The sequence below is a fragment of the Anser anser genome, assembly GCF_964211835.1.
Source record: "Anser anser genome assembly, chromosome: 8".
In the NCBI taxonomy this organism is placed as follows: Eukaryota; Metazoa; Chordata; class Aves; order Anseriformes; family Anatidae; genus Anser; species Anser anser.
The window spans coordinates 10,586,928-10,601,729 of record NC_139728.1 but is presented as its reverse complement, the minus strand read 5'-3'; the positions used below and the strand labels follow the sequence as shown (position 1 = coordinate 10,601,729).

General features: G+C 60.4%; 1 protein-coding gene across 19 annotated transcripts in view; it reads left to right on the top strand.

The window, feature by feature from the left end:
* CACNA1E (calcium voltage-gated channel subunit alpha1 E) overlaps positions 1–11,745 on the top strand; it is a 110,958-nt gene extending 99,213 nt beyond the window's left edge. For 12 of the 19 annotated variants that reach the window (XM_083845827.1, XM_083845826.1, XM_083845825.1 and 9 more), the window contains 10 exons: positions 455–551; positions 2,135–2,240; positions 3,271–3,378; positions 3,899–3,999; positions 4,426–4,532; positions 5,148–5,256; positions 6,164–6,292; positions 7,710–7,890; positions 8,008–8,201; positions 8,663–11,745. In XM_083845827.1, the coding sequence (XP_083701953.1) occupies positions 455–551; positions 2,135–2,240; positions 3,271–3,378; positions 3,899–3,999; positions 4,426–4,532; positions 5,148–5,256; positions 6,164–6,292; positions 7,710–7,890; positions 8,008–8,201; positions 8,663–9,199 (1,669 nt within the window). In that variant the 3' untranslated portion in view covers positions 9,200–11,745. The other 7 variants (XM_083845818.1, XM_083845822.1, XM_083845819.1 and 4 more) reach the window with 4 other exon arrangements.
* Positions 11,746–14,802: the final 3,057 nt, after the last annotated feature.

The window sequence follows — 14,802 nt, the reverse complement described above, 5'->3', positions numbered from 1 at the left end:
GCCCTACCCCCGATAACCCATGGCTCGAGCGCCGTGTATCTGATTTATACCACTCGCACACAGCCCTGGAAGCCGTGGGGCGAGCTGGGGGCTGCCGGAGGGCTCTAGGGACGGGGTGAGGCAGGAGGAGGACCCCCGGGCTGCTGGCGGGGCAGGCGCTTTGAGGCCAGCAGCGGAGAGGGGTGAGTCGCTTTCCGCCGGCATTCCTGGGTCTGTGTGAGCAGTGCTATAAATCCGCAGCAGGACAGTCTCTCGTGTATGATTTGCCTTGATTAACGGGTTTCCTGTTCTTTTCCTGTTTGTCCGTTTGTTGTTTCTTTTTTTTTTTTCTTTCTTTCTCTCCTGTTTCCTGTACTATTTTGTCCGTACGTTGTTTCCGCTCTCTGGGAATGCCTCCTCTCTCTCTCTCTCTCTCTCTGCATCTCCCTCCCTCCCCTTCCCCCTCCATGAGCAGTGGCCGAATCCATTACACTGAGATGTATGAAATGCTGACTCTTATGTCACCACCGCTAGGCCTCGGCAAGAGATGTCCTTCCAAAGTGGCCTATAAGGTAGATCAACCCTTCCTTCTACGGGGGGCTAGAGCCCGGCAGGAGCTGGCGGGAGGTGGGGCTGGGGGAGCCGGGGAGGCGCCGGGGGCTTCCCACCCGTCCTCAGCTCCTGGGGGGCGCGGTGTGCCCGCAGGGGTCCCGGCCACGCTTTCTGGTCTCCCCTGCCTGTGCAGGTGATGCTGTCATCGTCACTTGCAAGCCTGGGGAGCTGTGGGGTGGAAGACCCCTGGGGGAGAGCAGGGAGAGGGGCAGCGGTAGGGGTAGCGTGGAAGTGGGGGGGGTTGGAGAGGATGAGGAGTGATCCCAATCTCAGGAGGGTGGGACGTCTCACAGGACCACGCTGGCCCAAGTTCGTCCCCTGGGCTGGCAGCCACCCTATTCCCAGCCAGCTAAAAGCCTATGGAGATGGGATCCCGCTGGGCTGCCAGGATTCAAACCACAGGAGCAGCCCCGCGGCGCATGAGGAGCCAGGCACACTGGCACGAGACATCCTAAGGACGGCTCGTGCGGGGCAGACACCGGAGCCAAGCCTCTGAGATTCCCCCCTGCAGCTCCCGGGGCAGCCCTGGCCCCGTGGGAGCAGAGCCCTGAAGGATTTGGGGTGGGAGCCCCTAGGACAGGACCCGGCGCTGTGCAGCCACGTGCTGCCCACCCGGAGCGGGCTGGAGCTTTCCTTGGCTGCCCCCTCTCCAGCTCTCGCGTGTTGGTCCACACGTGTGCGAGCCCCCCAGGAGAGAAAGGGAGGGTTGAAGGCAGGGAGAGGACACGAGAAGCCGGGGGATAAAGGACTGGGAAGGGAAGGGACGACCCCAGGTGTTCTCAAAGCAAAATATACTCTCTGGAAAGTGGATCTGGTCACTTCGGTTTGCACCCCGCCTGCCCGGGGTGGGGAAGGAGCATGGCGTGTCTAACCTGCCTTGGTTGCCCTCCTCTCTTTCCTCCTGCACTTTTTCTACCCCTCCTTCCCCTTCCCCACCCTCGGATAATTCGGACCCTGTGCATGTGCTGGCAAACTTCATCTCTGAAAGACGCAAAAAGGGGGCGCCAGGATGTAGCATGCGAGAGGAACCCAGCCGAAGTCCCCGCAGGTTAGGGACCCTCCTCTCCCCTGCCCCAGGTGGGAAGGGTTGAGAGCTGGAAAGCCAAACCACCCGGGAACGGAGACCTGAGCCCCCTCTCCCCCTCCCGAGCATCTCCGACACCTTGCTGGCTCAGGGGTGTCTTCCCAAAACCACAGGGAGGTGCCGTGGCAGCCCCGTGCCAGCCTCGTTTTTTGGGGAGGGGGCCCAGGGGCCGTTCCTGGGGCGCAGGAGGAGCCCTGGAAGGCAGTGAGCCGGTGTCCTGGGGTGGAAGGAGCCGGGGGGGGGGGGGCGGCGGGGTGATCCTTGCCCTTCTTTTTTGGCTGTGCTGTTTTGACACACTTTGTTGCTTTTTATTTTTATTTATTTTTTTCCTGTTAATTTCCTTTTATTTTTATTTTTTTTCTTCCTTTCGTTTAACGTTTGATTTCTTTTCCTCCAGCCCGGTCGATGTGTTTTTCGATATTGTTTTCCGTCCGCTGTTTTCTTCTCTCTCTTGCGCAGAGACTGGTGCTGATGAACATGCCTGTGGCCGAGGACATGACGGTCCACTTCACCTCCACCCTGATGGCGCTGATACGCACCGCCCTGGACATCAAAATCGCCAAAGGTAACGTCGGGGGGGGGGGGTCGAGAAAGGGCAGAGCAGGGGGGTTTTGGGGAGGTCCCGTGGGCATCACAACAGCCGAAGTGGGGTTGAGCCTCGTGGGTGGAGGTGATGCACCCAAGCAGGCAAATTTCTGCCACCTTCTGTAATAGAAGCTGCTACTAGAGAGCAGAAATATCCCGATGTCCAAATTTTCAAGGAGGAGAAGAATTTCCCCTTTGGTGCAAAACCAAACCAAGGAGGGAGACAGTCCCGTGTGCCTGGCCTCCTAGGGCTGTGGAGCAGAAATCCATCTCGCAAGGAACATTTTATGTTCAGAGCAGAAAAAAACCTGCTTTGTTGTTGTTGCTGAAAACGCTCTGATTCATCGGATCAAAAGCTTTCTGCGGAAACATGCCACTTGCAATAAATCGTCCCCGGGGAACAGCTCAGAAAATCCAACCCAGGGCGAGCTCAGCAGAAGCCCGGTGCGCAGCCTGCGCCCTGAAACACCGTGTCTGAGCCCTGCCTGCGTGATAAAGCAGAGATTTGAGCCTGGCCACGCTCCTTCTCCCAGGATTTACTCCCTGCTTGGCACGTGTTAGCAGGGCTTTCAGCGCAGCAGATCCCTTCGCCGCTGGCCAGAGAGCTCTGCTCTCCTCCTGCTCGAGGATCTCAGCCAGGCAGAGCTGCTCTTGCACCAGCACATGATCCGCTCCCCAGAAAAGAGAAAGTGGGGCAGCAGCAGGTGTGTGTGGGCTGCAGTAGGATCGGAGCCGCAGAGACGGACCCAAGGCGAGCTCGAGGATGGCAGCTTTGAGTGGGAGGGCAGGGGATGGGAGGTGGCGGCACATATGGAGGGGATGGCAGGAAAGTTTCCCCGCAGGAGCAGGGGAGCCGGCTGGCTGATGCAACATGGCTCTCCCAGCCCCGAGAGCTGGTTTGCTGCTTGTCTTTGCGAGGGGGCCCCTCTTCAGGATGGGAAAGGGGTGTTCAGATGGGCCCAGGTACCAGCTCTTGATGTACGTTGACCACTTCTTCCCTGCGTTTGAAGGTGGTGCAGACTGGCAGCAGTTAGACTCCGAGCTTCAAAAGGAGATCCTGACCATTTGGCCTCACCTGTCGCAGAAGATGCTCGACCTGTTGGTACCCATGCCAAAAAGTGAGTCTCTGCGGGGGCCGTGGTCCCTGCCAAGTTCTGCAGCAGCAGCTTCCCACCGGGAGGTGGGGACCAGACAGCCCCAGTCCTGGCTGGGGAAGAGGTGGGATGAGGGCTTGTGCTCGTGGGAGTCCTTCTGAAAAAAAAACCCTTTGATGAACCCGGAGTCTCCCGTAAGTCATCTCTGGAGCAGGTAGGGGCAGGAGGCTGAGCATCGCTTGGCTGATCCACACAGTGGCTGAGGTTGGGAGGAACTGCTGGAGGCCACCTGGTCCAACCCTGCTGCTCACAGCTCCACCACATCCGATGGTGGTCTTGGAGGTTTATCAAGGTGCTGCCAAGCCACCTCCATCCGTTCCATCTCCCCTGGGTACCTGGGTGTTCAGTGCTCTGCTCCAGCACTGAGCAGATTCTGAGGGCGACCACAGCAGGGCTCTTCCCGAGGTCAGCGCTCGTGCCTTCAGACCTGCAGTTTCTGTTAACATAAAAGCATCCTCCCTTCCTTCCCCTCTTGTGCTCTCAGCCTCTGACCTGACTGTTGGCAAAATCTACGCAGCCATGATGATCATGGACTACTACAAGCAGAGCAAAGCGAAGAAGCAGAGGCAGCAGCTGGAGGAGCAGGTGAGGCTCCGTGAGGGCGCACGGGGACCAGGGGAGCTCAGTGCACTCTCGTGGGGCAGCACTGCTTCCTACCACGTCCTGACCAAACCTGGCTGCTGCTGCACTGGGAAGAGTCAAAGCGAGATGCCCAAGGGGCTCCTGGCTTGCGTGGCGTTGGCTTTCATCAGCCCCTGCCCACCCCTTGGGGAGCAGCGCGGTGACGCACGGGCAGGGGAGGTCGCGTAGGGTTTCTGGCTGAGTGGCTAGCTCGGGAGGTGAGGATGTTGGTGCGCGTTGGGTTTTTTTGACTACAGTCCCGTTTGTGCATCCTCAACGGCGAACATGAGCACCCCATCGCCTTCCCAAGCGGCGGAGGCGTGCTTGGCAAAGTGCTGGATGCTCGTCTGCGTTTCGTCCAGGCTCAGCTTCTTCCTTTCCCCAACACAGAAAAACGCGCCCATGTTCCAGCGCATGGAGCCCTCCTCTCTGCCGCAGGAAATCATCTCAAACGCGAAGGCTCTGCCTTACCTCCAGCAGGACACCCTCTCGGGCCTGTGAGTATCTCCCCGAGAAGAGGTGAGGTTTTTCTGCAGCTTTTCTGCTCCTGGAAGGGGGAACGGTCGGGTGTCCGCACGGACACCTTGTCGCGGGAGCATCCAGCTCTAAGTGCACACTCTGACCCAGGAGGGTCTCCTTGCTTGTAGGCTGAGAGTGGAGAGCAGGTGGCAGGCAGTCCTGGGCTCACCCCTGAGTTCCCAAACCATTTCCACCCAAATGCTGGCTGCAGGACAGCACTGAGGCTTTCCTCTCGCTGTCCCACAGGGATGCTTTTCACACCAGCTCCTGCACTATGCGAAACAGGTCCCTCCTGCAGGCTGGGATGGCGTGGAAGCTGGGGGGCAGCCCAGGTGGTGCAGGGCCAGTGGGGGACCCCAGGACCCTGGCTGAGGACAAGGACCTGGTTGAATTGATGCTGCTGCTCTTGGGATGGCCCCTGGCTGCCATGGGACCTGCGGCGCTGGTGTCCTCTCCTGCCCGGGCACCGTCTGAGCCCTCCAAGGAGCATGGTGTCTGCCCTGGGGGTCTCAGCCTGGGGGGGCGAGCATGGGGACCCCCGGCAATGGCAGCACCCCGCTCGTGCTCTCCCTGAAGCCAGACCGTCCTTGCAGGAGCAGCCGGAGCGGGTTCCCCTCGCTGAGCCCGCTCTCACCGCAGGAGATCTTCCAGCTGGCGTGCATGGATCCGGCCCACGGGCAGTTCCAGGAGCACCAGTCTCTGGTAAAGTCACGCACTGCCTCTTGGGCGCTTCTCTGTGGTCCCAGGAGGATGCTGGCGGGCACGGGGAGGTGTGGGACCGTCGGTATGGTGGGGTCTGGCCCCTCGCCTCCTGCAGCCAGAGCTGCGAGCGTGGCGCGATGCCCTGCAGTAAAATATCCTTCTCTCCGCAGGCTGCTCTTTTTTCCCCACTGAGCGCTCGTTTCAGTGGGTTACCCCGTGCTGAGTGATGGTATCTGACGTTTTCGGATCCGTGTTCATTTTGTTTTCAGTGCTGCTGTCCCCGACCCAAAGCAGGCTCCCAAACCGTCACCCAGGGGAGCACGCCCCTCCGGCGGGCGGCAGCCGTGTCCGTGTGTGTGTGTGTGTATATATACATATACATATATACATATATACATATACATATCTCTGCCTCTCCGTGTCTGTGTGTGTGCAGTCCTGCACCACCCCGATGCCCGTCGGGCGCGGCGCTGTACCCCCATACCTCCCCAGCCCGTTCCGTGTCCCCGTGCTCTGTCGCACCCTGTGAGCTCTGTACCACGCACACGTGTGGCCTCCCCCGTCCCCGCTGCCCCGTCCTGTGCCAAATTCCCCCGTATTGGGAATTGGGAAGGAGGTAAAGCCCGAGAAGACAGGCTGATCCAGGCAGGGCTTCCACTGCCACCATCGGAAGGAAGGAGGTGCGAGGTGGACATCAGATGAGCATGAAGGTCCCTGTATGGGCTCACCTGCACCAGGCTGTGAAATGCGGATCATTTCTGAGTGCCAACACGGCTGACAATCTGTCTCAGACCCTTCTGGCCCCCATGAAACCCAGCCCTGGTGGACCTGGGCTGTCCCCTGCAGGAGCAGCGCGCTGCCGTGACCCAACCCCATCCCAAGAGCGTGGCTGTGTGTTTGTTTCCAGGAGCCAGAGGTTAGGGAGTTTCAAAGAGTGCAGCCCTCTAACCGTGGCAGCTACCTTCCCGTGGACACTCAGGACCACGCTGTATCTGGGAGGGCCTCCTCCATGCCTCGTCTCACTGTGGATCCCCAGGTAAAACCAAGCAAAGCCCCCACGGGTGGCGGGTCCGAGCAAAGGTAACGCTGGTGCTTCTCTCCACGAGGAAGCCCCACGGCTTCATCCTCCGAGCCCCACGGCCCCCTACTGGCCCATGGCCCCATCTCCCCATCTTTGGGGTGCCTCACAAGGAGGAGAGCTGCTGTCCCCGTGTCTGGCGGGGACCAGTGGAGAGCAGCCAGGAGCACCGAGCACCTGGCCCGTGCAGGAGGTCCGTGGTGGAGCAGAACCATGCTGGGATGTTGCAGGGCCCCCAGGCAATGGGGCACCCCTCCTTTCCTCCATCCCCAGGCTCTGGGTGAGGTCTGGGGGGTCCCTGCCCGGCTGTAAGGTCCCAGAGGATGAAATGCCTTCTCCTTCTTTTCCCCTTGTCGCACCACGTGTGCTTGTCCGCATGTGTCCTTGGACAGTCTGTCCGGGGGAGCCCAGGCCACATTTCACCTCCTCGTTTGTCTGCCTGGTTTCTCTGTTGTTCTGTCTTGTATTCAGCCTTGACCGAGGCACGGGAGCTTTTTTGGGGGTTCAGTTTTGCAACCCTTCACCGTGAAGCCGGTGGTTTCTGACAGAAGTGCTGTTGCAAGCACCCTGTGTGGGTGCTGGCGCAGTGTGGCGTTGCTGCAGGGTGCTTTGGGGACGTGAAGGGGAAGGGAAGCTTTTTTTGGTGGACTTCCCTGAGCATTTGGCAGTGGGGGAGATGGTTGGGAGGAGGGGAGGAGAGGAGACAGGGAGAAGGACTCAAGGATGGAGAGGTACAGAGCTGCTAAAGCAAAGCAAAGGAAAATATATAAGGGGGTGATGCTTTCCACAAAACATACGAGAATGCAAGCCTAGAAGGAAGGGAGAAGATCGGAAGAAGAATGGCAGAGCAAAAGGAAAAGAGAACTGATAAAACAACAGTGTGCGTGGGGAGAGAGGGGATGAGTACAGGGCAAGGGGACAAGGGGATAGTACAGGACCAGGGAGGGATGTGTAGAAGCTGGGAAAATAACCACTGGAGAAGCCAGGGCCCTCTCATCTCTCTCGTAATGATTTCTCCTTCACTGCCTCTGTTTGCTCTGCTGGTCCTGTTTCTGAGGCGGGAGGGATGCCAGGACAGCACCCGTGCTGTCCCTGTGCCACGGGCAGGATGCTGCCGCTCCTCCTCTGGCACCTGGCCATGCCGCGAGCCACACTCACACGCTTTCCTGAGCAGCACGCTTCAGCTCAACCCACTTTCCTCCTGCCCCCAGTTCATGCTGAGATCATCTTGGGGGACTGTGCCCAGGCTGGCCGCTCCCCAAAACCTCCCCATTGTGTTAAGGAGCTGCGGGTGGGGGGGGGTCCTGCTGGAGCATCCCACGGAGCGCCCGCCCCGGCGCTCACCCCATCCCCGGCCGGCCGGGGCTGCTTGCAGGTGGTGACAGACACCAGCTCGATGCGGCGGTCGTTTTCCACCATCCGGGACAAGCGCACCAACACCTCCTGGCTGGACGAGTTCTCCATGGAGCGCAGCAGCGACAACACCTACAAGTCCCGCCGGCGCAGCTACCACTCCTCGCTCCAGCTCTCTGCCCGGCGCCTCAACGCTGACTCGGGTGAGCGGGGTCGGGTGGGGGCGATCCCCTTCCCATCCCCAAAAACGAGCCCAGCACCGTCCCTTCTCGTCCCCGCTGCTGGGAATGGAGAGCGGGGACTGATGGGGTTTGCTGCAGGCCACAGGTCCGACGGGCACCGCTCGGGCGGCAGGGAGCGGGGCCGATCCAAAGAGCGCAAGCACTTGCTGTCCCCCGACATCTCCCGCTGCAATTCGGAGGAGAGGAGTCCCCAGGCGCACGACGAGTCCCCGGAGCGGCGGCGCGAGTCCCGGTCACCCAGCGAGGGCAGGTCACAGACACCCAACAGGCAGGTGGGTGGAGAAAACCTTCAAAAGTGCAAAAGGAGGCTTAAAAATAGAGCCCCCTGCCAAAGCTGGGGAGATAAGCCCCGATTATGGGGGCTCTGTGGTGTCTCTCCTCCTGGTGGTGGCATCTATCCCTGTCCCCTGGCATGGCGCTGGTGGGTTGGGGATGCCCGGTGCGCCCTGCGGCGTAGTGGGGAGAGGGGACAAAGGTCCTGCTGCCTCTGAAGCCAATCCCACCACTGTGGCATCCGCTCCCTGCCAAGGCTGGGGTGTCCCAGCTGCAAAAGCTGGAGATGGCAGCGCTCGGAGCAGAGGGACCAGCAGCCAGAGAGCAGTTAGCTCTTCCTGCCGCGGGTTTGCAGACGCCCTGCTCTCGCTGGCCGCGGCACGCCAAAATCTTTTTGCTTTTCACCACCACGAGCAGAGCTCAGCCTCTGCATTCCCCCTCGTGTCTCGGTGCATTGCAGGGAACGGGCTCGCTGAGCGAAAGCTCCATCCCCTCCATCTCGGACACCAGCACGCCCCGGCGAGGCCGCCGCCAGCTCCCCCCGGTGCCCCCCAAACCGCGTCCCCTCCTCTCCTACGCCTCCATGCTGCGGCACGCCGCCGGAGACGCCTCGCCGCCCCCCGAGGAGACCGAAGGGGGGTCCCCACTCCTCTCCAAGGAGCCCAACGCCGCCGGCCTGACCGAGTCTTCCAGCTCCCCGGCGGGGAAGCCGAGCCGGCCGTCCACCCCGCAGCACTACATCTCGGAGCCCTACCTGGCCCTGCACGACGACTCGCACGCCTCGGACTGCGGCGAGGAGGAGACGCTCACCTTCGAGGCGGCCGTGGCCACCAGCCTGGGCCGCTCCAACACCATCGGCTCGGCCCCGCCGCTGCGGCACAGCTGGCAGATGCCCAACGGGCACTACCGGCGGCGGAGGCGAGGGGCCGGGCAGGGCGTGATGTGCGGGGCCAGCATCGACGTGCTCAGCGACACCGAGGAAGACGACAAGTGCTAGAAGGCTGCGCCCCCCCAGCCGCCGCCGCCGCCCCCGCCGCCCTGCTCTCCCCAATGCATGCTCTTCGCCACGCCTGGGAATGAAATGAAACCAAAACCAAACGCAAGGGGAAAATGAAAAAAAAACAAAAAAACAAAAAAAAAAGAAAACCCAACTGACCGGAATGGGGGAAAAAAAAGTCTTTGTGCAAAAAAAAAAAAAAATTAAAATCTGTCGACTTTCATTTATTACGATCACTTTTTTTTTTTCTGCACAGAGAAGCATTTGACCAGAGGTGGAGTGGCCCCGGCCGGGGACCAGCAAGAGCCCCAGGACCTGGGAAGGCTCGTGACGATGGTTTTCTGCTCCCCGCGGCCGGAAAAACCCCAGCAAGGGGGTCCCAGGGCTCAGTCGCTCGGGTTTGTGCTGCCGTGGCTTTGAGCCTCCATCCCCGAGGGTCTCAGACCGGCCCGGGGAAGGGGCGAGGTGCGGGGGGCCAGGGTGCACGAGGCGGCTAGGAGTGGCTGTGCCTACCCCTATGGGCCACGCCAAAGCCAACTGGTTTGTACTGGGGCAGACGGGAGCAGCGAGGGGGGCTCGGCGCTGCCGAATGTATCCCGTCTCACACCGACCTAGCTGTATTTCTACACGGAGAACTCTAGGTGTGCCTGTGCGTGTATATACGGTATGTGTGTGTATATATATTTATATGCTGTATATATAAAGATATACACATACATGGATTCGTTTTAGTCATCTGACCAAGCCTCTCTGGGGTTCGCTGCATGTCGGTGGATGTAATGGAGAAGCAGGGATGTCCCCCCTGGTCCCCTTGTCCCCCCGGTCCCCATGTCCCCTGACGATCACAGCGGTGGGAATCGCGCTTTCTGCCATAGAGGTGGCCTGGCCATGCCGTGCGGTGGCAGCAGGAGCGGGATGCCCCGTGCTGGTCATTAATTAATCTGGTAATTACATGGTGGCCCCACGGTGCCCGGTGTCCCACCCTGGCCGTGAATTTTGTCCGTGGTGAGCCGGAGCACGGCCGTGGGGAGCAGGAGGGTGCTGCTCCCTCCGGAGCGCTGCGGGCCGGAGGTCTGGATGGTGCTGAGTTGGTGTGCTTAGGTGGTGCGTGCCCGCCAGGGAGGTGACGGACCTCATCCTGCCCTTCTCGTGCTGTGCTTGGTGTCCCCGGGGCTGCCCCCGGCACCTCTGGCCGGCCAGGCTTGGCTTTGGTCCCCGTTGCTCCCCACCGACAGATGCTATGGGCACGCACGGCCCCGCTCCTGCATGTGCAGATCAGTCCCTGCCCCCAGGGAGCTCTCCCAAAGCTGCTCTGCTTTGCAAGAAGCAAATCCTGCCCCGTGCCAGGCTTCGTCATGAACCAAAACCCCTTTTTCTAATGGCCAAAGTGCCCTCTGCTCACCCAAGAAAGGAGTTTCTCCGGTGGAACCAAGCCCTTACTGCCTCACTGCCCCTGCAGGTGGGTGCACCTCTGCTGGTCCTGCCAGCCCCGTGCCAGCCCCTTGTTTTTTCTGATCAGACACTTCCAGCTGCAAAACGGTCCCCGAAGTCCCCAGGAAACCCACTCCATCACTGTCCCAGCCTCCGTGCCTGGGGACGAGCCGTGTCCCGTGGGGGACAGGGACGCAGACGGGGCTGGCAGTGCTGCAGGAGGAGATGCTGTACGTCCCTTAAACGTAGGTGCTGGCACGGCCTCCTTCCAAATGCAGCGAGGAAGAGCCCGAGGGCAGGGGAGGAGGCAGCTCTTTGTGTCTGACCACCGGTGGCAGGGGCTTGGGCGTGCAAGGAGGCGACATCGCACCAGCTGGGGAACCCGAGCTTTGCTACCTGAGACCTGCGTTTTACCGACATACGGAAACTGTACAAAGCAAACCAGAGCCTGTTTTTTTTTTTGTTATTTTTTCCCTTGGGGGGGCACGAAGATGCCCCGATCCCGCCTCTCCCGCAGCAGCCATCGATCCTGCTCCCGCGGCAGGCAGGGACACGCGGGGCCGAGGCGGCGCCTCCAAAGCAAGCCTGCGAAACCAAAAACGACCCCGGGAGAACCGCGGGAAAGACTCCGCCGAGGGGGGAGCGGAACCAGCCCCCGGGCACTGTTGCAGCCCGCATCGCTCTTTCGAAGTCGCTGGACTCACGTTGCTGCTGCACAACCTCTCTTCCCTGGCTTTTTGGACCTTTCCTCCAGCTCCGAGCCCCCGATCTGCCGTCGGTGGTCGTTTTTGACCATGGGAGGGAGGACGGGGACAGGGGGGCGTGGGGGTGTGTGGGGAGATGGGGCAGCCCCAGAGCATCTCCCCTCGGGGCCAGGCATCCCATCCCCATCCTCGTGTCCCCCCCGGAGGGTCTCGGAGGGCAGAGACCCCCGGTGTGGCTGCCAGGAGCCGAGGGAGGGTGGGAGATGTTCCGCCACCATGCCGCCGGGGCGGGATGTTGTAACAAAACGTGCTCGTTCGGACCCAGACAGGGAAGCGGACCGACGGGCCGCAATGTACAACTTCAATGTTTTTTGTCAAAAGGAAAGAAAAATAAAACCTTGTTGTAAAGAACCGCCGCGCGCCCTGTCTGTGTTGCACGCGGAGGTCGGGTGTTTGCAGCTCCTGTTGCCTGGCCTGAAGCTTTCGGGTGGGTTTTCCATCAAAGGTGCTGAAATCAGGGCTTACGTTGCTCCTGTGCAGAGCTGTTGGAAGTGCTAGAAGTTTTCGGGCCAGTCTGCAGGCAGAGGGCGGAACTGCCTTGGTGGTGCCCTTTGTGCATTTTTCCTTTTATTTCCCATCACAGTGCTATGTTCTGGTAGCGTTTTGAGGAGCACGGCTCCTCCTTGGAAAGCCACAAGTCTTGCATTAACATTTTTAAATTTTTGGGGGGCTTAAATCCGAACTGCCCCAAAGGCTCTGGAAGCAGGACTGAGCATGCGGGTCTCCGAGGGATGTCCCTGGGAGGCTGGTACCACGACGAGCCCTCCCTGCGGAGGTGATGGATGGTGTGAGCTGAGTGCTCGAGCCCCCCTGTTGCCTTCCCACACGTCTGGGGCCATGCAGAAGACCCCCAGAGTGATTCTGGGGGAGGCAGAGCTTTGCCCTAGCGAGGGAAATGGGTGCTGCAGAACGGGGAGCCTCTGCTGCCGGAGAGGCAGCGCTCTGCTGGCAGGCGCGGAGGCTAAAAGAAAAAAAAATTGACAAATGGAACAGAAAGGTTAAAATTATCTGTACATCATCTGAATAACAATGGCGATGCAGATTGTACCTGCCTAGAATAGCTCCAGGAGACAGGGGATAAATCGGGAACAAAAGTTCCCCGGGAACAGATGCTGGGGGGGGCGCCGGGGCTGCTCCTTCTGGCAAGGGACCTGAGGAGCCGTGGGGACACCGGTGGCACCCAGAGGTGACCTGTGGGTGCTCCGGGCCCCCCCGCAGAGCCAAACGAAGGCTCTGGGTGCGTTTGTCAGCGTGCCAGACCTCTGTCCTGCTGGCAGAGACGTCCCCGAGCAGCCCAGGGGCCGCCCCTGCTTGCCGGTGCTTTCCGAGCAGCTGGGAGCTTTTCCCGAGCAGCTCGGAGGGGAGCTGCCGGGGGTGGTTCTCGTCCACCCCTTCCCTTTTTTACTCCTCCGGTGGCGCTTACAGGCGCGCTCTCCCGGTGCCGAGGATGTGTGTGGGATTTGAAGTGGGGCTGTGCTTGCTCACGCTGGGAGCCACGTGGCGGGCTGGCCTGGGCGAGCACCTGCAGTCTGTGCTCCTCTCCTCGAGCAGCCTGTTATTTATTTATTTTTATCCTTGCCGTGTCCTTACGTCTCTCGGCAGTGACCTTCCTGCTGCCCTTTGCTTGGTGCCGTCGCGCTGTGCGGAGCTGCCAGCCCCTACGGGAGCAGGTGAAACACCACGGGGCTGCCCTCGAAGTTGGCCCCGCTCATCTCGAGCTGGTGAATGCTGCCTGCTGGGAGCACTTCGGGAGCTCCTTTGGGTCACCTTGGGCTTTACGGGTGGAGAGAGAGGAAGGACAGGGCTTGTCCTGCCTCAGTACCCACCACCCCTTCTGGTTAAATGGCACAGAGCAGGGAAGAGCCCCCCGTGCATTCGCCTTTGCCATTGCCGTGCAGATAATAATAAAAACATCCTCATAAAGGAATGCAGAAAGCCTCAGTTGCTCCCCTTCCCCAGGTCGAGCTGCCATGGGCACGATGCTCCGCCGTCCCAGGGGAGGCACGGGTGCCACCCAGGGAGCCAGGGGTGAGGACGCAGGGGTGTCTGCCGGAGCCGGCCCCGAGCCAGCCGATCCGTGCGAGTGCTCCCTCCCACGCTCCCTCCCCTGGGACCCAGGCAGTCAATTTATGGAGCAATCTGCCATAGCTGATGCGATTTGCAGATTGATTTTCGCAGATCTGCTTCACGAGCGTCGCGAGCGATGTGTTTTTTCCTTTCCAAAACGGGAGGAAGAAAATAAATCCAGGGGCTTTGCCTCCCAGCAGGGTTCGTTCCTGTGCTAAACTCAGCAGGCAGTGCCCGGTGCCGGGGTCAGCACTTGGGGACAAAGAGTTGCACCTCTGCATCCTCTGGATGAAGCAGGGGTGGCTGTGGCTGAGCCACCAGCCACCCTGGTCCCTGGGACGTTGAGGTGGGCTTGCAATCCATTGCTCATTTCCTTCAGGTCTAAAATCAATTGAAAAAAAAGCAGTGCCATCACACCTTGAAAATATTTTCTCGCCAAGGCGTGGGTTTCAGTTACACAGGCATCATTTTTGGAGGACCTGTCCCAGCCTGAGCGCCTGCTCCTCGAGCGCGTGATGTTACACCACAGCAGCAAGTCTAGCCTCTTTTTTGCACATCTGGGAACCAGCGTGAACCGTGCAAAGGTGCTGTGAGTTAGCAAGCCCTCCCCGTCCCCTCGGGGAGCATTGTCTCGCACCTTGCAGCAGGAATAGCTGCGTTGTGCAGCAGGAGCGGGAGCAGAGGGGTGCAACAGGGTGCTGCGGGCAGGGGGAAAGGACCTGGGGAGGTGAGGGTTGTTTGAGAACTGCTGGTGTGCTGAAATAGAGGATTTCCAGGAGAAATCTATGCGCTGTGGTCTCAGCCTCTTGTTCCCTGCGTTCCCTCTCCTCCCTTCTGTCCTGGCCCCAAGCTCGGGTGCCGGTTCCCAGCAGCTGTGCGAGCTGAAGATGCTGCAGGTGTGCTGCGTGAGCCCCTTATAGCCCACCCAGCTGCTCTCCCTTCTCCTTCCTGGGCTGCTCAGAGCAGAGGTGGGGCTGTACCTCCGGCAGGACACCCTTGTGGCATCCCTGTGTCCGATCCTGCTCCCAGGTGGGGAAACTGAGGCACGGGATGACAGGGAGGAGAGCAGCCTTTCCTGGGGGTCGGGCAGTTTTCTGCAGGCTGAGTGCAGGGGCCATGCCCATGCTTCCTAAGGCTTCCCCTTGCACAAACCCCTCCTTGCCTCGGTGAGGTTACCTGGCGGGGGACAGGGCTGTGCTCGTGGGGCTGCCCTGCTGCCCTTGGACCAGCCCCTGCGCCGAGGGAAAAGAATTACACCTTATTTTTAGCCACAGATGACTTTAGCCCCAGTGAATTAACTCCGAGATGTTATTACAGGCTGGGGGACCAGGTCAGGTTTCA